Here is a 22,542-nt window from a genome sequence, read left to right as displayed (position 1 = left end):
TGAGGGTTTCCAAATTCCAATCATTGGAAGTTGGAAACCCTCATTAGTGTTTTGCTTGCACCTGTGTTTACCCTGTCCTTTTGGCACAAAATGGCCCCCATGAAATGGGTCTATTGGCAGTGTCACTGACCGGTGTAGGAGAAGTCAAAGGGTCTGAAGAGCGGGTGGTGGTGTTTGGGAGCCAGGTTGGGGTGCGACGGGTAGAGGAGGACTCCATCGGTCCCCAGCAGATCCTCCAACTCCTTCTGGAGCTTCTCTTTCTGCTGGATGAAGAAGGGCGAGGGCTTCGACACACGGATCGCCTCCATCAGGGCCAAGCCTGAGAACATCAGAGGTACATCGTGTCCACACAAATAAAAATAACGCTTCAACCAAGCTACTTTTTAAGAGTTGAATTAATTTATCCATCAGTTAAACATATGTCATAAAGGGTCTTGTGAAAGTTGAGCAAGCAAATTTGGAGAAGCATGACACGGCAGTAGCCAAATATGAATGCTATAACTCACCGGTTCGCTCAACATTTTCTGATTCATGGACCACTTGATCATCTCAAATGTTCACGGGCCAAATCCGATCATAAACAGTAAGGAGGCCAAATCATGTGTTCTTCTCAGAGCGTTTCTTATTTAACGATGAAAGGAGCGTCCATCAGCACCACACACAGAAATCACAAACTAAAAGTGAGCGACAGAATGTTCTTTTTTCTATGTACTGTAGTGTATTGTTTTTTTATGGCACTAATCCTTATTTTACAGATAAAACAAACAAAACCAGATAAACAATAAAAAATACCAGTCATTGGGGGACTAAAAGTAGCAATAAAACAGGCAAATGCAATAGAAATAAGTAAAAACATGACAAAGGTGCCTCTTACCAATGGCAGCCATGGTGTGCTCGGACCTTCCCACCATGCGCTTCAGCAGCTCCCACACGGGCCACACGGGACGGCCCGGCTCGCCCATCAGCTCGGGGAACGGCTGGGGCGCCTGAGGAGGAACACGGGAGCGTTAGTAACGTGCCATGCTGCTCTCTGCCCATTCAGCTGTGCCGGACACTCGCTTAAGGGAGTGCAGGGTGCCGTTTGCTTGCTGCCACCTGGGTGTTAATAGACCTTTTACAGTGTAGCGGAGCCCATTATTCAATTCAATTCAATTCAAAAAACTTTATTAGTCCCGCAAGGGGCAATTTAAGGCATGAATACTGCAAACAAGCTGTACTTTGTACACATCCAAAAACAATACAAAAAACAAGACAATAAATACAATAAATGGCACTGATAAAGCAAGATCCCTGATTACAATGTATCCAACACCACAAAGGAATATAGATGTCAGATCAATACAAATTAAATTCAGTCAATACAATCCAAGTGCATATTATACTTGTTCAAGGGTTCAAATCAAAAGGTCAAGGTGCAGACTTAGTCTAGATAAACTGACCATTTCTTGTACTGTGGCTGTTCACCAGTCGAATGGCCTCTGGAACAAAACCAAACTTCCTTCTGTTTGTTTTGCAGGCAGGCTGTCTAAAGCGCTTTCCTGATGGCATTAAATCAAAACAGACATGAAGGACATGTGTGGAGTCATTGATTATCTTGTGCGCTTTCTTGAGCACTTGTGCTCTATTCAACTGTACTAGGGATCTTTGTGTTTTGCCTATAATTTTAGAGCTAAGGTTGACAACACCTTGCAGTCTGTTCTTGTCTTTTTGACAGAGGGATGAAAACCAGCAGATAAATGAAAATGTTAAAATACTTTCAATAAAGGAAGAATAAAACGTGGCCAGAATTCTCTGGTCGACTCCAAAGGAGTTTAGTTTACGAAGACAGTACAGACGCTGATGAGCCTTTTTTACAACAATTTATCGCAGCGGTAACGCGAGCCTGCGTTAGTGCTCCTCGCTGTCATGTGAACGGTCGCTTTCAACACAAGGCTTTCATTCAGATCGGCGCAGCAAACGGAATAGTGCTGCGTTTCCTCCCCACTTACTGTTAGGCTACCTGATGTTGACGAGTGTGGAAATACAGAGAGAGAGAGCAGAGCCTACGGTTTGTTAGGAAGGCTCACTCTTGAATTAAATAGACAATTGCACTTAAGTCACAAAGGGGAGACAGATTTAAAATTTATTTTAGCACTGAAATATGGATTTTGCAGAAGGGGTTGCAACCCAATATTTGGAAGGATTTATTATTTTCTGTACACACTAATAATGTGAAAAACTGCCATGTTGAAGCTGTCATAAGGCGGTTCACATTTACCAGCTGTACTCTTTAGCAGTGTTTTTGCATTGTTCTTGTGTCGTTTACCTGCCTTTTCAAGTACCATATTTATTGGTGTCTAAATCTATTTTATGTTTTATTGTGATGGGGATTTTTGATACAGATTTTTAGATGACTATATGTTTTCTGTTATTGTCTGTCCTGTTTTTAGAACATCGGGGACCATGTTGGAAATGAGTGTTTACACTTTTACATGCTATCCCTTGGATCTTGTTGTCTCTATATCATTAATAAAGCCAATCAATCAAGCCTGGGCCCCACTATGGGTTCTGGTACACTACAGTATTGTTTTCCATTGGGATAAGCATGTTGGCTCCGGTTTGTGTACAAGACTTTCAGTGTCTTGAAACAGAATTGACACGTTTAATCATTTTGAACCTCCATCATAGGGTTTTCCTCAGGATGTGTTGATCCTAGGATCAAGGTCATGATTGGGTGCTATGTTTAAATGTATTTTCATTCAAAGTAATCTCAAGGCAGTCTGTTAATTTTTAAAAGCTTTTAAAAAAAATTTTTTTTTTTTTTTTCCTCACATCCCCAGAAACTTGCAAGGAGATTCCAACTGTGTCACAACCAAATGCAGCATGTTTGTGTGCTTTACCACCAGCATATCTTTCATAAGGTCAAAGGTTAACTTTAGTAGTGCCTCAAACTGTGAATGAAAGCTTATGGTGAAACACTGCAGATTGAACGGGTGTGTATTGTGAAAGGGTATTATGCAGCAGAAACATGCCCGGCTAAACAAAGGGACTTTGAGATAAGCACGTGCGCACCGACACACCTCAGAGGAGGGGAACGCTGGGAGCTGGTAACTAACAGATTATTAGTGCACTATTTCCTGGGCAACAAGCGACAATAATATAAGACTTTTCACCAGCTTTCGTTCTCTACCAGAGAACCTTCAACATCAAATTCAAGGACTTTCCAGGCCCAATTATGCTCAAATTCAAGGCACCAACACGCCATCGTTTGAGATATGGATCAAGGTGAATTACTGCTACAACACTGACAATCTTTATGATGAGAGCTAGCAGGCTTTACACATTTCAATTAGCAAACGTTCAAGGAACCCTGCTACACAGTCTTAGCAGGTGCACACTAACTAACCAAGACTTGTTTTTTCCTCCCGTCTGTTAATCTTCATTCTATCTCCTGGAAAACTGATAAAATACTGTTAAACTGATAATACTGATGGAGTGTGTCCTTGAACCGGGCACGGAATCCCTATCTGCTCCAGTGGTCACCCTGAACTCTGACCTTTGTGGCCACGAGCAAGAGAATCTCTCCTTTGGCGATCAGTAGCAGGCTGCAGCAATAATGTGTTACTCAACATTAGTGATGGGACGATGTGCTTATCGTATGATTCCATACAACCGTGAAACGATGTATGTATGTATGTAATTTATATATGTATGTTTAAGAGTTCAATGACAAAAAAAGTAAAAAAATGTCATTCCAAAGTGCAAATTATAAAATCACGGTGAAGAAATCGCCCATCATATTGTCACATCTTTGTGTTTGTGTTGCGATATTGAATTTCGATATATTCTTCCATCCCTACTCAACATCCATGCATCCTGTTGCAGTGTCTTTGAGGAAGAAGACACTGATCTTCTACCTGCTGGCTTATCCTACATCTCTCTGGGGAAGACTTGTCAGCTACAAGCTTCAAATCTGAATGTATAAAATGCAGCAGTCAGCTGAGTGGACCAACCTTGCCCTCCTTGTCAGGTAGGCCCATGTAGGTGTCCCAGATCTGGAAGCCATATCGGAGCCCGGGGAGACACACCTCCTGGACCTTCACCCCCAGGTCAGCCTCCAGCCGCTCCACCACCTACAAAGCACCACAGGAGGGTCTCATCATCATTAAGTGTCTCTCAATTGAAATGAATAGTTGCAATTGAGACTTGAGGTTTGCTTTAACCTGTTTGGAGGACCAGTGAGGAGAGTTTATGTGAAGATTATTATTTCAGCTAAACACCAGAGAATTGCATGTTGAATTAATAACAATATGCACTCACCTCTATCCTAAATTTGAATCCACAAAAAGGATTTACAAACGAGCACGTCAATATTCAAAATAATGTAATAGAAACTGCAAACTTGCAAATATAATATTTGCACAAATCCAACTGACTTCGAATCTCTTTTATGCCAAATATTCCAGTGGCGCCTAGTGATAAGTAAATGTTCTTTAAGTGATGTTCTACAATGTACTGTATGCATCATTTGCTGATGAATAAGGCAACATTAAATTGCCACAACGGAACCGATCAGGCTAGAAGCAGTTCACTTTTAAAGTTATAATCTGCTACCAGGTGGCTCACCTACCACCTGCTAACAACAGATTCACTCTGTAGGTTACTATAGGTTCACAGGGTGGGCGGAGCTAACAACAGATTCACTCTGTAGGTTACTGTCTATGGTTACTGTAGGTTCACAGGGTGGGCGGAGCTAACACAATAGACTCACTCTGGTAGGTTACTGTAGGTTCACAGGGTGGGCGGAGCTAACACAACACTCACTCTGTAGGTTACTGTAGCTTCACAGGGTGGGCGGAGCTAACACAATAGACTCTGTAGGTTACTGTAGGTTCATAGGGTGGGCGGAGCTAACACAACAGACTCACTCTGTAGGTTACTGTAGGTTCACAGGGTGGGCGGAGCTAACACAACAGACTCACTGTAGGTTACTGTAGGTTCACAGGGTGGGCGGAGCTAACACAACAGACTCACTCTGTAGGTTCACAGGGTGGGCGGAGCTAACACAACAGACTCACTCTGTAGGTTACTGTAGGTTCACAGGGTGGGCGGAGCTAACACAACAGACTCACTCTGTAGGTTATTGTAGGTTCACAGGGTGGGCGGAGCTAACACAACAGACTCACTCTGTAGGTTACTGTAGGTTCACAGGGTGGGCGGAGCTAACACAACAGACTCACTCTGTAGGTTACTGTAGGTTCACAGGGTGGGCGGAGCTAACACAATAAGACTCACTCTGTAGGTTACTGTAGGTTCACAGGGTGGGTGGAGCTAACAACAGACTCACTCTGTAGGTTACTGTAGGTTCACAGGGTGGGCGGAGCTAACACAACAGACTCACTCTGTAGGTTATTGTAGGTTCCTGACAGCTCTTGTGTGAAGCTAAGTAGCATAACAAGCTACTTTTTTCTGCTAGCATTACGGGTGGTTACTACGGCCGAACAAACTGACTAACGACACATTATGCAACACTGTTTGGATCTCACCTGCAATTACCGTTCATCGCCATAGGTGTCGCCAAAGAGAACAAAACTGAAATCTGAATACCTTGTGACAAATACTTGAAGGCGATAAAAAACAGGGCTCACTTTGAACTATAAGGAGGATAGCTACACATAGTATGTGAAACAGGAAGGACCTGCCTTAAACACCTATTCTGATTGGTCACACAGCTGCCGTAGGGTTTTTCACTGGGCTAACTGACAGAAGAAGCCTGGACTCAACTCACCTGCCTCTGAATCTGAAGGAGCTGTTTGTTGACGGGGGAGGTCAGAGGAGAGCCGCCGTCATGAGGGATGGAGAAGAACCGCACCTTCTTTAGGTCCACCTTCACGTTTAAGGACAACCTGGAGACAGACAGACAGACAGACAGACAGACACACACACACACACACACACACACACACAGTAATTAACTTTAACTCAGAGATGGGGGTTCGATTTCCACTGGACTGGAGCCACTGGTGCTAAACATGTAGCCTATGCTCTCACCCTATTGTAAATTTTGATATAAGCATTCTCTGAACGGTATATGTTATTTCTATGGAAGGCCAAATCTGACATTCAATTGAAATCATTAGATTGAATTGCCATTTCATTTCCCATATACAGTATGTGTGCAGCATAATGTACAACACAATTTAAATATAATAATACACTCATCATACCATGTTGGAATATGCATTATTACAGCCACAATTAAAATCAAAACTCCACTGACATGTCGTTTTCTATGTACGCCAAAGCAGAACCCTGCCATATTTTACATTTAATTCAACGTTCCCATTTGCAATTCCAGGAGGCAGAGGTCCAGTGGGAATTAAATGGGTTACGTCACAATATGAATGTGTGAAGGAGCTGTGATTGTTTGTGTGATTGATTATACAACTATGTGGATACATAAAGCTAAATCATCACTGTTTGCCTGTTGCTAAATATCTTAACATTGTGATAACTTTCACAATAACAACGGCATGAATGCGTCTTTTCTGCGTCTTTCAGCCATTTTCTCCTCTCTGTAAGAAATTCCTAAGCTAACAATCCTCATCCCTGCTCTTAACAGTTTTCCACCTTAGAAGCTCTCTTAAGAGCTAAGATGCTTTGTAAATAGCTTTACTAGGATTGACTCTTACTTTTAAGGGGAAATTCTTAGAAAACGTCGTCACTCGAAGAGTTTCTTAGAATTTCACCACTAGGACCAATTAGTACTAGGAAGCTGTGTGGATACAGCCCCTAGCTAGCTGCTCTCCATTCATCTGCTCTCTCTTACATGTTCAGAGATACATGTAGCAGCAGTAGAAGACTGTTAGCTCCCCAGTCCAGCTATGATCATGCCTGTAGCTGTATGAGTGTGAAGCAGATAGCACAAGAGACACAGACAGACATGTCTTCCATGTGAGACAGACAGACATGTCTTCCATGTGAGAGAGACAGACAGACATGTCTTCCATGTGAGAGAGACAGACAGACATGTCTTACATGTGAGAGACAGACAGACATGTCTTCCATGTGAGAGACAGACAGACAGACATGTCTTCCATGTGAGAGAGACAGACATGTCTTACATGTGAGAGAGACAGACAGACATGTCTTCCATGTGAGAGAGACAGACAGACATGTCTTCCATGTGAGAGAGACAGACATGTCTTACATGTGAGAGAGACAGACAGACAGACATGTCTTACATGTGAGAGAGACAGACAGACAGACATGTCTTACATGTGAGAGAGACAGACAGACAGACATGTCTTACATGTGAGAGAGACAGACAGACATGTCTTACATGTGAGACAGACAGACATGTCTTACATGTGAGACAGACAGACATGTCTTCCATGTGAGAGAGACAGACAGACATGTCTTACATGTGAGCGTTGGGTCCGGCCATGATCTTGAGCATGGGCAGCAGGTCCTCGGCATAGCGACACATGGGACCGGTACTGAGGAAGTCCTCTTGTAGGCCCGAGGCTGGGGGGTACTGGTTCTCATTAGACACCACACCTGGAGGAACACAGTGACACCACAGCACATACACACATTGGACACCACACCTGGAGGAACACAGTAACACCACAGCACATACACACATTCCTTCAATACAATTATGTACAGATGTGTCAAATAATCATAATCAAAATACAACACACACACACGCATTAGTGTTCTCTTACCTGGGGTGGTTTTATGACCGAATATCCCATTGAAGAAACAGGGCATACGTATGCTGCCGCCGATGTCTGAGCCCACACCGATCACTGCACCTGCTGCTCCCAGGATACTCCCCTCTCCACCTGGGACAGCCAGGAGGAACTGTTTAAAGGGACAGCTCACCCTAAAATCCAAAATACATACTTTTCCTCTCAACTGTAGTGCTATTTATCCATCTATATCGTTTAGGGATAGTTGGCTGAGTTTTGGAGATATCGGCCACAGAGTTTCTGCCTTCTCTCCAATACAATGGAACTGGATGGCACTCGGTTTGTGGTGCTCAAAGTGCCAAAAAAATACATTTGATAAACTCAACAGCAATGTCTCTTTCCAGAAATCATGACCCCGTTACTCAAGATGAATGAATGATGAGTGAGCTTTATTTGTCATTGTCACAAAACAAGTTTTAAGAACAACGAAATTGAAGCAATCACTGATCTACAGTAGTAACGAGTGGGTTGTTAGTCATCGGTACACAGGTTACTAATTAGTCTAATTTATTTATATTCACCTTATGTTGCCACGCCCACTTTTTCTCCTCCGTGTCAGACGCAATTGTATTTGTTCTTCCGGTTCAGCGTTAGCCGGCTGGCCGGTTGCATTGTAAACTGTAAACTATGATGAATTTAGTGTGGCAACATTCAGCAGCTACACTGCGACCAACTTCAGTGACATGTTCATAGTGTTACTGCTGCGAGGAGCCGATGGCTGTACCCGGTCAGCATTTAACGTTAGTTACAAAAGCACGTCGACAGTGTTTTCTCACTGCCAGTAGCCTACAGTAGGGGTTGACAGATACTAGCTAGTCCAACCGGTCAGCACAGCCAGCGCTGCTCGATAGAAATGTCCAAATAGGCATTATTCTGATCAACTGGTCACATATTTGGAATGTTACGTTCTCATCCGAAAAAATATTAAAACTTTATAACTTTTTTTGCATGAAAACAGCTTTTTGCCAAGTGTAAAAATGATAAAGGTGAGTAATCTACTTCCGGGTCTAAAACGGAAAGACGATTACAAAATGAGGTTATGCAGAAGCGTCCTGATATGGGCAAATTATAAGGTGAATAGAGCACTTACAACAAGCAGGTTTGTCAAAAGACAGAAGAATAGACTCCAAGAAACAGGGACAGTGTGTGTGAGTGTGTGTGTGTGTGTGTGTGTGTGTGTGTGTGTGTGTGTGTGTGTGTGTGTGTGTGTGTGTGTGTGTGTGTGTGTGTGTGTGTGTGTGCGTGTGTTAGAGCAGGGCTACCCGGCCCGTCGGACTCGGAACCCGAACCCGGCCCGACTTACGGGCCGGGTTCGGATAGAAACATTGAAGTCGCGTTCGGGCTCGGGCCGGGCTCGGTCACGTAATCAGTCACTTGTTTTTGCCTTCAAATAAAATCTATCATCAGCTCCTGAGCTAATTTACTACGTTAATGAAAGCACCTGAAGGCATCGAATGAAACACGCCCAGACATGCACTCTGCTGCTCTGCCCGGAGTCAGCTGCGTGTCGGCTCAGCGCTGGTGTCGCCGACACCGTGCAGTACTTCTTTCAGCGATGTGGGACTGTGTGGGCAGTGCACGGCACGCACGAATTAGGCTGTTTGGTGCTTTGCTTTGTACATTACGTATTAATCATTGACTGCTTTGAATTACGAGGACTGATTTTGGTTTGGGATTATATAGGGCTGTTTATAGGCTGGACAGACTCATTGAATTATGCGCTCGCTGCGCTCCGAGGGGGGAAAAAAATCAGGGAGGGGGTTCGGGCCGGGCGCGGACAGATTATCAATTGACACCTGTCGGGCCGGGCCGGGCTCGGCTAATAATGTGACGGGCTCGGTCGGGTTCGGTAAGGAAAATTCAGCCCGAGCCCAGCTCTAGTGTGTGTGTGTGTGTGAGACAGAGAGAGCGGATGAGAGAGAGAGAGACACAGAGAGAGTCTGGTGCAATATGAGTAGTGGGCAAAACCAGGCCAGTTCCCAGGAGAAATAGTGAATGACAGACTGCAGCCGAGAGTGAAGGCAGGCTGTGCTGAATAGCTGTTGGGTCTGGACTCTGCACTTGAAGCCCCATTCAGCAGCTTTTCCAAGTTTTGCTATTGGAGAAACTGCGCCCTCTGGGTGCAATAGCATCGGTATCGATATCGCCGTTCAAAGTCAACAAAACACAGCGCCAGAAAGCTCTATGTACATGTTGTGACATCGGGTACTCACCACGTGATGAAATAATAATCCATAGTTACGTGAAACGTCATTTTCGTAGCAAATCTGCACCGAGTTACTTCCTTGTTTTCATGAACACAATGCTTCCGCTGTACAGCGCATGCACGCGTCTTGCCTCCGGGACGCAGGCACCAAAGTGCTTAGTCCCAGGAGAGGCCTTTGGAGGGCGGTGTGTGACCAATAGAGGTGACATTCTCCCTGTTACAAGTCACTGTACCATCTTCAATGACTAAAAAGCAGTTCTATTAAGGTGAAAAAGTTACTGATTGGGGCTTTAAATACCATGTCTGTCTGTCTGATTCGCTGATAGATGCTTTTCACAGCAGCCATTTGAGTGTCAAAGCAGGGTAAACACAGGTGTAACCAATAACATTAATGAGGGCCCTGTCACCGGAACACCTAAATGGAATGGAACCTTAATGTTATTGGTTACGCCTGTGTCTACCCTGCTTTGAGACCTCAAAAAAGGCTCATTACGCTTTATCCAGCCAACCAATTAGCAGATCGATGAACCGCGACGGTTGCTGACCTGAGCTGCCCCCTGGTGTCCTCTCGAAGTCGTACGGGTTGTTGGTGATGCCGTACAGGTGGTTGTGGGACTCGGACCACATGCACAGCTCGCTGCTGTTGGTGACTCCCATCGGGATGGCCCCCGCCCTCTTCAGCAGGGCCACCGGCGGGGCGTCCACCGCGGCCAACACTCTACGCCTGGAGACGACACCTGTCGTGTGGGGCATACCTGGGCGGAGGAGGACACACAGAGAGAAGAGACGTCAAAAGATCAATTATGTAGCTCCTCTAACCTGGCAGCTAAGGCAAATCACCGCAGGTATAGATAGTATATTCGATCAGCGTCGTCACAGTCGCTGCGGCCATGTTGTTGACATAGCACTGCAGCTCTCAACTAGTGACACAGCCTATGTGAGAGCAGCGCTTATAGGAAGCTAGCCGCCGTTAGCGCTACCTCCATCGTTCCTGTTGTGTTCGGATGGTGGCCTGCGTTATACATGGCTGTAGTAGTGACAGCAATGAAGGGGTTTGTTTCTATGCTTTCTCTACCGTCAGACTGAGGATACGTCAGCACACAGGAGATGTGTGGATAGTTAGGAGAGACAGGTGAAACTTTCTGCCAGCTCCTCACAGCAGCAAAGTCTGTCCACCTCGTTTTTTCTTTTGTTTATTATTACAGGCATTAACGGCAGCATACAAACAACAACCCTGGGGTTTTTATTGCTGTCATCACCATCGCTATTTTGTAATAGATCTATTGTCAACAATGTCAACAATATGACCGCGGCGACCGTGATGATGCTGATCGAATACTATCTATTAGTATGCTACAGTTTTACTGGTTTCCCCCCAGTTGTCCCTGGAAGTTGGCAGCCCTACTCTACCGCCTCAAAGTGTTTGCAGACAATGCTCAGTGTTTCCCCTACCATTCTACAGGCCTGGCGGGCCCGCCATGCCAACAGCGCCCCCGCCAGGCCAGAAATGTTTTTGCAACTTTTTTCTCTCTTTTTTTCAGATTTTTTTTTCCTGCTCTCCCCAAAATTTCAATAAACCTTTATGGCATATTATTACAATACAACAATACTGGTGTTGACAGTGTTGACAGTAATATAAGATGCCAAATCATTCAAAACAATAAGCATTTTGCTTTTTAGGAGCATTGTGCCAGCGTGCAGTGCTATTCCAAAACGTGCATGTAGTGAAATTGAACATGTTCTTGTATATTAATTATTTTGTTTCATGTACTGCAGAACAGGAACCTGCTGAAAACCAGTTTGTAACTGAGTCAGGCCAGTTAAATGTACATGTGAAATGTCATTTTTATCCCTTCCTGTATAAATAAAGTGAACTGAACTGAACTGTGTCAACGTGCGTCGTTGCCTGGGAAACGCACATCCCATAATACAACTGTTCGCATCGCATCCCATAATAGTATGATGATACTTGGGGATGCCATTGCCAACATAGATGTGAACAGGTTGGCTAAGAGTTTAGTGTCGCCAGCGAGGGCCCCCAGCGCTGCGTTCGGGGTACGTTTCAAAATCCCTCCAGGCCTGAAGATCTTTCTAGGGGAAACACTGATGCTGATGTTTATATTCCTGTTGAAGTAGTGAGACTGAAGTCTACGGCGGCGGTGGAGATGTTGAAAGGTTATCTTAGGTAGGATGTCATAATGTATCCGTGAAGAAGTTATCGCTTCTCCACTCAATGGTGACTCATAAACGCATAAAAAGGCATAAAAAGGAAGTGGATCAAAGGTAAAACTGGCTTGTAAATATCACATAGATTCTACTGTGTTGTGTTGAATGCTATAGGTACTGTTGTATAAGTGGGTGTGTCTGTGTGTTTGATGTGGTCAGAGTGGTCTGGTCTGACTGTTACCTTGCAGGGCGAAGGCCTCCTTGACCGACAGCGGGACTCCCAGTAAAGGCAGGCGGTCTTCCAGGACCTCTTCTCCCCCCGTTTCCTCTTCAATCAGCTTATCCACCTGGCCTGCCTCCTGCAGGGCAGCAGCAAACCTGGAGAGAGGGAGGGAGAGAGAGGGGGGGGGGAGAGAGAGAGAGGGAGAGAGAGAGGGAGAGAGAGAGAGGGAGGGAGAGGGATAGAGAGAGGGAGAGGGAGAGAGAGAGAGAGAGAGAGAGAGGGAGAGAGAGGGAGGGAGAGGGATAGAGAGAGGGAGAGGGAGAGAGAGAGGGAGCGGGAGAGGGAGAGGGAGAGGGAGATGGGATGGGATGGGATGGGGGAAGGGAGGAAAGAGTAGTTGTAGTTTCACTAAACTGCATTTTTTTCAAATACCAGTTAAATCTATAGACGCTTTTAATGTGACAACATAAACAAAAATTGCCCCTAGCTTACTTCCTGTTGCAATGTTTGCTAAGACAACAGCTGACAGGAAATAAGCTAGGTTTCAAACTGGTCCCATAGCAACCCCAAATCTATAGTGAACAAAGACTTGATCAGAAAGACTAGATGACGCATCAACAGCAGCATCATTAATTGGGAGTTCTGTCGGGCGTTTTGTCACTGTTGACCAATCACAAGGCCCCATCCTTACAGATACACTGTGAGGCCTGTTATTGATAAAGTAGTGATTAGCGTGTGTGTGTGTGTGTGTGTGTGTGTGTGTGTGTGTGTGTGTGTGTGTGTGTGTGTGTGTGTGCCGTAGATAAGTCTTTCCTGCACTTTGAGCCAAATCACCTGGGTTTGGACTTACGCAAGAAGAGGTTTTTCACCCCAGTGTGGCCTGAAACCTGAAACAGTGTGCAGTCCTTTGAGGACAGGCTTATTGTGAGGATGGTCGAGCAGGAGACAAAGAAGGTAGAGGCAGAGGCAGGCTTCAAGTTCCCCACAGTTGTTTTCATGTGGAGAAACCAGGCTTTCTTAACATACAAAAAAGCTGAAAAAATACTCTGAATAGTTTTTTTTTTAAACAAGACAAAATGTCTCAAGACAAAATACCAGAATGAAGAGATCACAGTTAACTGGAACCCTTAGCCTAGGCTAATCGTGCATTCCTTTATAACTGGGAACTGGTAATCTTACAACTTCAAAGGTCATGAGCTGGGACGGTGACGTCACTAGAGGTGGTATTTCCCATTCCAAACTCGTAGGAGCCTCAGCAGCCCCCCAACCTCAAAAATCCAAGATGGCTGTGCCGCGCAACAACAGTAGTTATAATCGTAGTAATGTTGTTGAGCACTTCTGTCTTGTTTGTGTCTCATTAAATCAGCTGTACACACAGCACGGTCTAACTTCTATCTGTGTGGACATGAGGCTGCAGTGTTTGTATGCGCAAAATGCCGTGAAATGCCTTGTTATCAACTGTTATTGCTAACAATGGCTAGCCTGGTTAGCTAGTGGATCTGACCAATGAACTGTGAACTTCCCAGCTCAAGTTTTCTGCAAATGGAACGCTAACAAAACGGATGTGACGTCATTTAGCCTCCACATCCCAGTTATTTTGCGATAAAGGAACGCATGATAAACTCATCCAGACTTGGGCCCTAGCTATCAGGCCAGCAGTCATGTCCATTCCTTCCTGGCACAAGGTAGAGTGAGCTCTCTCACACGGGTGCTTGCTGGTTAATAGCCCAAGCCCCTCCTACAAACACAAGCCCCTCCTACAAACAGAGGACCGACACAAGCCCCTCCTACAAACACAGGACCGACAATCAGTGTCAATTAAAGAACCAACAGATCAAGGGTTACACTCAATACAATAATTTGTTACATTAGCATCACTGAATAACTGGATGACCCAGCAAACATATTACAATGTCCCAAACAACGTTCTAAGACACTCAAAATAGATTGATACATTTCATTCTACTCAAACCACACTTGGCACAATCCACTACCCCTCTCTTCCAATGAGGGTGGACTCCTCCGCCTCTGTTTCACACACACCAGGCCTGAATGAGGAATTGCCAAGTGTCAGTGTTTCCCATACATAGGGGAATTTATGGCGCACCGCCACAAGATGTTGACCATCTTTTTTTTTTACAGTGCACCTGAACGCAACATGCAAGATACCCGCTGAATAAGTGTCCAAATGTTCATGTCATTCTGGCCAATACTCCACTTCTGTTATAGCATTTCAGTCTGGAATATGGAATCTCTTTCAATAATCTATGATTTAGCTGCTAAATTGTCAAATACCGCCGTCTGCTCGCTACCCAGGCACTTATGTATGTACTTAACCTAACTAACTTAACCTAACTAACTATCCGGTGTGCACAACATTGTCAGCCTAAACTCCGGCTGACACCCCAAAAACCTACAATCCGCTACAGAAAAATGTATATTGTTTGTTTATTAACTGGCCCCTGGCCTTCTATCATTTCACGAAAGTGGCCCCCGGGCAAAACAAGTTGAGTATCCCTGACCTATAGGGAGAAATTGAGTTTGTCATTGTAAACCCACAGCACAGTAATGATGACATGTTCTTCATAGATCTAGCCTTTTAATTTTGCTCTTAAGTGCTTTCTCAAAGTACACCAAATTCATGCATTTTACTTTAAAATGTAAAAAAGAAATCTTGCGGGGGAGCATGCCACCGTCATATATCATAAAACATACAATCTATTGTCATTGCACAACACTCATGTCCAAATCCTCATCCAGAGGTTGTAAAGTTTCTAGGGTGTGGATCCAAAAAAGCTCTCTCTGGCACAACCTCCTGTCAACATCAGCCCCTCTCTGAAGAGGCATGTGCTCTCTGCCCTGGAACCTGAGGGCTGTGAGTGGTTATTAAATAATGACAGGCTATTGGATAGTTGACATCATGGCGTCTTATGGTACTTTTGCGTTCACCGATTCCTTGTTTAAGAGGATGGGTGGTTTTACAGATATAGAATTTATCACATGGACATTTCAACAAGTAGACGTTTTTTGAATTGCATGTGATAACTCCTGTCGTATATTAAGTACATTGAGAGAAGAAGAAATGAACCACAGAAAAACGATGGAGAACATGATGTCTATTTAAAGTATTTGTTTTATTTGCAGAATGTGATATCTGACATGGCTCTCTTGTAGAGTCATGGAGAGGTAGTCTTGAGTGTGTTCTCTGACCTCTAAACCTCTGTATTTAAAAACTTTCTAGATTGAGCCTCCTCCTCCTCTCATCCAATCAGCTCCTTTCCCTAAATGAGTATGTGCTGTCTGTGGCAGCTGCAGGGTGTCCCCTGTCAATCAAACCCCCATCTGACAGCTGCCTCCATCGTTGAAAGGGCTTCCTGCTCCTTCCTGCTTAGATCCCCCAACAAATGGTTTTTTATCTCCTTTTACGATGGCCTGAAGGGTCATTTCCCTCAGTATCCCCACTATCTCCTCTCAGTATCACAACAGAATACTGGCCTGTGACTGTTTGAGAGCATTTGAGCATGTGCGTTCATCCTCTCATAAACAGAGCCACTGTTGCTCCTGTGTGTGCGTAAACTCCCTGCAAAAATGTGTGTAGCTCTCCTGTCTTCTCCTTGATCCTAATCCAGCCTTTTGTTAAATCCTGTGTCTCTGTGTGTCCCTCCTGAGGCTATCACTTTTATTGCTTCTCTCCCTACTTCAAAGAGAGCCGGAATGTCTCTGTCCCCAGCTGCTCCTAGTTAGTTAAGTTAATAACTAGTCTCCCTTTGTCTCTTCTCTGTACACCATAACTTAATATTTAAGAATAAAGGACAATTATAAGACAGTGTAGTAGGGGCGGTGGCAGCCCAGATACCACACTCCCCTTACTGGATTTTTTTTTAACCTGTTCTAGGGTCTCTAAAATCACTGCTTTTCACGGTTTTGAGGAGTTTGACATGAGTGTTGTGCTCTGAATAAATTACAATAGATTGTATGTTTTATGACGGCTACTGCCTGATCTTTACATAATGTAACATTCTCTATTGTTTTTTGTTCTGTTGTATATATTGTAAATTATATTCGATGTACTTTATAGTAGGGATGGGGCCGACCCGATCCAATATCGGTATCGGGTATTGGCACTAATTCACAGATCGGATCGGAAAAAAAAGAAAAAGAACTGCAATTCCAGCGCGGGCCGCACAGGGAACGCTGGCCGTAATTTGCCCATGTATACTTGCCTTGTATATTTTCTTAATTTTGTCTGCTTTTTGCAAGGTAAATTTAAAAAAAAAACTTTAATTGGCCAAATCTTTGCCTATACTGTATATTCAAGAAAAATATTGGTATCGGCATAATATCGGTATCGGCAGATATCCAAATTCAGGTATCGGAATCGGATCGGAAGTGAAAAAAGTGAATCGGTGCATCCCTACTTTATAGTGTTTCTTGCCTCAGTGGACACTTATGTCTTTGGGTTGTAGTCCTGAAAATCTATAGGACTACAATTCCCTTGATGTCTAGTAGCCACCAGGAAATGTTTTTTTTTCACACAGGTGTTGTACATTGGCTAATCAAGTGATGAGTGTCTGAACCATTTATAGGCTGTATACACTTGTTACCTGTCCTGTGCATTACATTACCTGACTGACCTGAGTTAGCCTTGAAAACAAGCATGTCATGTTTGATGTGCTGCAAGTTAAGCAGTGCAGATGAAACAGCCTGGGAAAAGCCCTGGATCATGCTTATCACATTTCTCATAATCCACTTTTGTCACGAGGTGGAATGTTTATTTACAGAACTGGCAATTACATCAGCATTTAGCGGACAGTATTGAGTTATCCAGAGCAACTTGTAGAGCGTGTGCAGTCAAGGTGCTCGCTGTCTTACTCAAAGACACTTGAGCAGAGCGCATGTGACTTTCAAGCTGCAGGACGGTCCCTCTAAACCAGGGGTTCTCAAACAGGGGACCCCCAGGGGTCCGTGGCACTTTGCCAGGGGGTCCGCGGAAAGTTTTCAGGAAAATAAAAATAAAAACTTTTGTTTTTGTTGCAAAAGCTTCATAGTCCAATGAAAATATGTTATGCTTTCAATCTAAAATGGTTCATGGATTACATTCTAATCTAACAAACCTATCAATTTAAAAGTCAAGCACGTTACCGTGGAAACAATTAAGGTTAGCCCAAAATCACAAATCAGAATGAGGGGGTCCCCGGTATATTTTCTATCTTGTAAGGGCTCCTTGGCTGAAAAACATTTGAGAACCTCTGCTCTAAACCAGGGGTGGGCAATTATTTTTCATGGGGGGCCACATGAGAAACCCAGATTGTTGCCGGGGGCCGAACAAATATTGTCATGCCGTAACCCAGGAACTTTGATGATAGAGAGGACCACAAAAAAATGTCCTCGCCACCAGAGGGCCAGATTTTGCTGAGGGTTGGGGGCCAAACAGCACCGGCATGAAAAAATTTGGGGCATTTGAACTGAAGTCAGGTTTAGAGGAATAACTCATTTTAAATTAACAGTTGTGATGTCATTATTCAGTCTTAAACACCGATATTTGATCCTTTTCTCACTCATTCCTATATCACCACCTGCTCTCCCTGCAGGGCTTGAAATTAACTTTTTTGACCACCTGCCAGTATGGCTGCTAGATCTTAAAGTTACCAGCCAATTAGAATTTCCACTATCCAAAATTCTTGAAATAAACCAGAATATGAGTGGGTTAATTTAAGCCTAAGTATCAGTAAGTGGCCCGGGATTCTCAAAGCCTGTGTTGAAGGTGATACGAACAAAAATGCAGTCTTTAAGCTAAAAAAAATCCAAAACCAACAAGTTAATTATTTACATTTTTACTTCAATGTAGAACAGTCATTTCTTACACATTAGATTACTTTTAGCCATAAAGATTATTGAAAGATATTCCATATTCCAGACTGAAATGTTCTAACAGAAGTGGAGTATTGGCCAGAATGACATGAACATTTGGACACTTATTCAGCCGGTATCTTGCATGTTGCGTTCAGGTGCACTGTAGAAAAAAAAAAAAAAAAATGCAATTCCAGCGCACAGGTGGCTCTCGCGGGCCGCATGTGGCCCGTGGGCCGCCAGTTGCCCAGGTCTGCTCTAAACACCGGTCCATCCTCACCTCCCAGGGTAATAAAGATGACTGCACATGGGCAGATAAGGATACTTGCCTGTCTTTGACCACGGCGTTGAGGAAAGGGTTGACCTCCTGGATCCTGTCAATATACGCCTGCACCACTTCCACACTGGACACCTGGAGAGGAGACACACATTTTAGTCTGTTATTTCAGATTTTACTGAATGTATTCTTCATACACACATATACACACACACACACACACACACACACACACACACACACACACACACACACAGATTCAGTCTATATGAAAGCAAATTGACCACACTAACACGAGAGCAAAAAATGCACACACCGAAAATAACAACAAAGAAAACAAAGGAAAGCATCACAATGCATTCCTGCAGGTGGCAAATGAACCAGGTACGCACGTCCCTTAACCCATTGATACCTGATGCAGCATTTGTGTGTGTATCCCTTTAAGACCGCGAACCGCGTTAACACGGTTCGCGGTCTTAAAGGGATACGCACACAAGTGAGGGATATACACGCAAATGCTGCATCAGGTATCAATGGGTTCAAACAAAATAAGCGGTTGCGGAGCTCTACTTTCCTAAGTCTCTTGCAGGAGACTTTATTCATTCATTTAGAGATGCTCTGAATTGTTTTATCTCCTCTTGTCTCTGCTTGTTTTTGTTTTAATTCCATTCCTTTTATTCTCTTATTCTTATTTCGGTTGCTTTGTCATTTGTATTCCTTTGCTGTTCATTTGATCTGCAAAGCAGCTTGGTCAACGGTTTTTGAAAAGAACCATACAAATATTTGATATTATTGTTGTTGTTGTTATTAGTAGTAGTAGTAAACCTGCACTGTGCTTGACCAAAAACACACATCACTCTATAGTGCAGGACTGAACAGTTCACCCAATGTGGAAACACCATGTGACTTAGGGACCTCGGGACCCAACCAGCAAGTCATTAAAAAAAACACACATTGAAAACACGCTAAGTCTTTTTGTGTGTGTTAGCAGCCCCACGCTACCTATTCAAATGGTGCAGTTGTATATTTTATTTCACACTGAATACTTGAAGCGGTGCTCTACCTACAAAACAGATTCTGAATTCTGCACAAAATCATATCTAACGATCAAATATTCTCAGATTTGAGTCCAATATAGAGACAAAACCTCATCAAACCTAATATGGATTATTAAATTAGGGGTCCTTGATATGGAAAAAGGTTGAGAACCACTGATTCAATCCATTAGTATTGAATAGGCTACTAAATGTAATTACACACAGCCGAGTCTTAGGTAAATTGAGCAGCAGTTCGATGTATTTGCTAGGAGAGAGTAGTCTCATTGGATTGAAAGACAATAAGATAATTTGCTTCCCTGTGGTGGATTATAGAGAAGCAGCCCAAGCAGCACACCCTCTGTCCCTCTCCCTCTCTCTCTATTATCAAAAAACAATTTGCATGTAGGCTACATAACATGTACAAAAGGATAGTCCAGGCCTACACATAATAAAATAAAGTTTGTTTTAGAGTGTTGAATAGACCCTTCTCACGGGGGACATTTTGTGTTGAAAAGGCAGAATAAACACAGGTGCAAGCAAAACACTAATGAGGGTTGCCATATTCCAATCAAGGAAGTTTGAAACCCTCATTAGTGTTTTGCTTGCACCTGTGTTTACCCTGCCCTTTCGACACAAAATGGCACCCGTGAGAAGGGTCTATCTATTGAATAGTTTGATCTCGTTGCTAAAGGCAATAAAGCATGGATTCTTACCTGTCAATTTACATTTATGGATATGGAATGTGGCCTTTATGCTAATCAGAATTATCATGTACAGTATAGCAATAGCATACACACAGGTGTTTTTCTGTGTATAATTAATTTTCCATGAGACCAAACAATCCATTCTTCCAAAGCCAAGTCAAACTTTCATCAATTCTTCACTCAGTAGCCTAATGAACGCAGTGCACATAGATGTCTGGACAGGACATGCATCACAGAAATAACGTTACAATGCACGTCTCTCTGTTCTTGTTTTAACATAGTGTTTAGCTGGATAGAATGATTTATTAATCTTCTCCCATCCCACATTATTATTACAAATCGATTCCAATATGAAATCATATAGCCTATCTCTAGAGCTCTGTGTTATTATAGCTAGCAACATGATTACATTACCTCTCTCCTCCGGATCTTCTGGGCGAGCTGCGTGGCTGACACGGCCAGCAGCGGGTTGGTGACCGGGGGGAGCTTCCTGGATCCGCCGCCGGGGCTGCTCCCCCGGGAGAGAAGCCGAAAAAGCCCGTACAACAGCCCGATGGCCGCCCTGAGCAGCCATGACTGCACCCTTTCCAGGCGGCTCATCGCCATGTCTGTCTGTCACAGTTAGCAGCAGTCAGATGGGATTATTATGGAAGGTCAACGGCTCCTGCTCTGTCACGCTCCTGCTCAGCCCGCTGCTGTTCTGCTGCTGCTGCTGTCAACGCAACACGTCTCCTCCTCCCAGCATGCAACCTACCCGCCGGGGAAATAGCGGAAATAGCCGAGTGCAGTCAGGCGAGTAGCCGAACACTCCCGAGTCCCGACCCCCCCCCCCCCCCCCATACACACACACACACACCCACCCACCACACACCCACCCACCACACACCCACCACACACACACACCCACCACACACACACACACACACACACACACACACACACACACACACACACACACACACACACACACACACACACACACACACACACAACACAATGTTCGTCAATACGGCCATTTCGGTTTTATTTTTAACAATTTGACCAGAAGTCATTTTTATGGTTATTTTTTTATTGTGGCTGGCTTGACACTCCAGTGCAATCGTGCAGTCCAAGGTAGGCCTACGGGTTCCCAAACTTTTTCACATCAAGGACCCCTATAAACTGACTGGCACAAAACTACGGAACCCGATCTGATAAGACTTGGTCCCAGGGTTTTTGCTTTTAAAGAATGTTTCCACAGAACAGTGGCCGGTGGGATGCTGATGCCAGAGTCCAGCCCCTCTTCCCTGCTGTCCCAGCACACTGCTCCTGGGTCAGTCTGGAGAACGCTGTTGGAGTACATGTTCCCCAGCACACTGCTCCTGGGTCAGTCTGGAGAATGCTGTTGGAGTACATGTTCCCCAGCACACTGCTCCTGGGTCAGTCTGGAGAACGCTGTTGGAGTACATGTTCCCCAGCACATTGCTCCTGGGTCAGTCCGGAGCACACTGTTGGAGTACATGTTCCCCAGCACACTGCTCCTGGGTCAGTCCGGAGAACACTATTGGAGTACATGTTCCCCAGCACACTGCTCCTGGGTCAGTCCGGAGAACACTGTTGGAGTACATGTTCCCCAGCACACTGCTCCTGGGTCAGTCCGGAGAACACTGTTGGAGTACATGTTCCCCAGCACACTGCTCCTGGGTCAGTCCGGAGAACACTGTTGGAGTACATGTTCCCCAGCACACTGCTCCTGGGTCAGTCCGGAGAACGCTGTTGGAATACATGTTCCCCAGCACACTGCTCCTGGGTCAGTCCGGAGAACACTGTTGGAGTACATGTTCCCCAGCACACTGCTCCTGGGTCAGTCCGGAGAACGCTGTTGGAGTACATGTTCCCCAGCACACTGCTCCTGGGTCAGTCCGGAGAACGCTGTTGGAGTACATGTTCCCCAGCACACTGCTCCTGGGTCAGTCCGGAGAACGCTGTTGGAATACATGGTCCCCCAGGCCTGAGGTCCAGTCCTGGCTGCAGGGAAGCCTAGAGGGCGACACGATGGAGATGTGGTCTTCGACAAATTCCACATGGATGTCACCTGGGTCGACTGGGACCGAGGCCAGAGGACCCAAAGAGACGGGGTCCTGAACGGAGGAGGCCTGAATGAAGAAAATTTTGAGAATACTTCAGTTGAGATGTATTGGGGAAAAAGATGTCATGTTTAAGAGATAGATCTGTTTTAGTGGTTGTTGAGAGAGTGAAAGACAATGACAGAGGATGAGAAAAGGAAAATGGTACTGCAGTCTTGGGTTGATGTTCAGCAGTCGGTGCGGCTCCTCTTTGTTTGAGCAGAAACCGGGTGAGAAG

General features: G+C 44.6%; 1 protein-coding gene across 1 annotated transcript; it reads right to left on the bottom strand.

Annotated features, from left to right (window-relative positions):
• Positions 1-122: 122 nt before the first annotated feature.
• Positions 123-20,805, bottom strand: LOC310779718 (fatty-acid amide hydrolase 2-A-like; the record flags this gene model as incomplete). The annotated part of the gene is made up of 10 exons (XM_083640214.1): positions 123-319; positions 875-986; positions 3,993-4,112; positions 5,768-5,885; positions 7,404-7,539; positions 7,710-7,829; positions 10,488-10,697; positions 12,350-12,486; positions 18,511-18,593; positions 20,614-20,805. The coding sequence occupies 10 exons, from the start codon at positions 20,803-20,805 to the stop codon at positions 123-125; spliced, it is 1,425 nt and encodes a 474-aa protein (XP_083496340.1).
• Between the last annotated feature and the right edge of the window lie 1,737 nt (positions 20,806-22,542).

The sequence above is a fragment of the Poromitra crassiceps genome (genome assembly GCF_964638095.1).
Source record: "Poromitra crassiceps genome assembly, chromosome: 7".
Classification (NCBI taxonomy): domain Eukaryota; kingdom Metazoa; phylum Chordata; class Actinopteri; order Beryciformes; family Melamphaidae; genus Poromitra; species Poromitra crassiceps.
The sequence above is the reverse complement of the archived record's forward strand: the minus strand, read 5'-3'. Positions and strand labels throughout refer to the sequence as shown.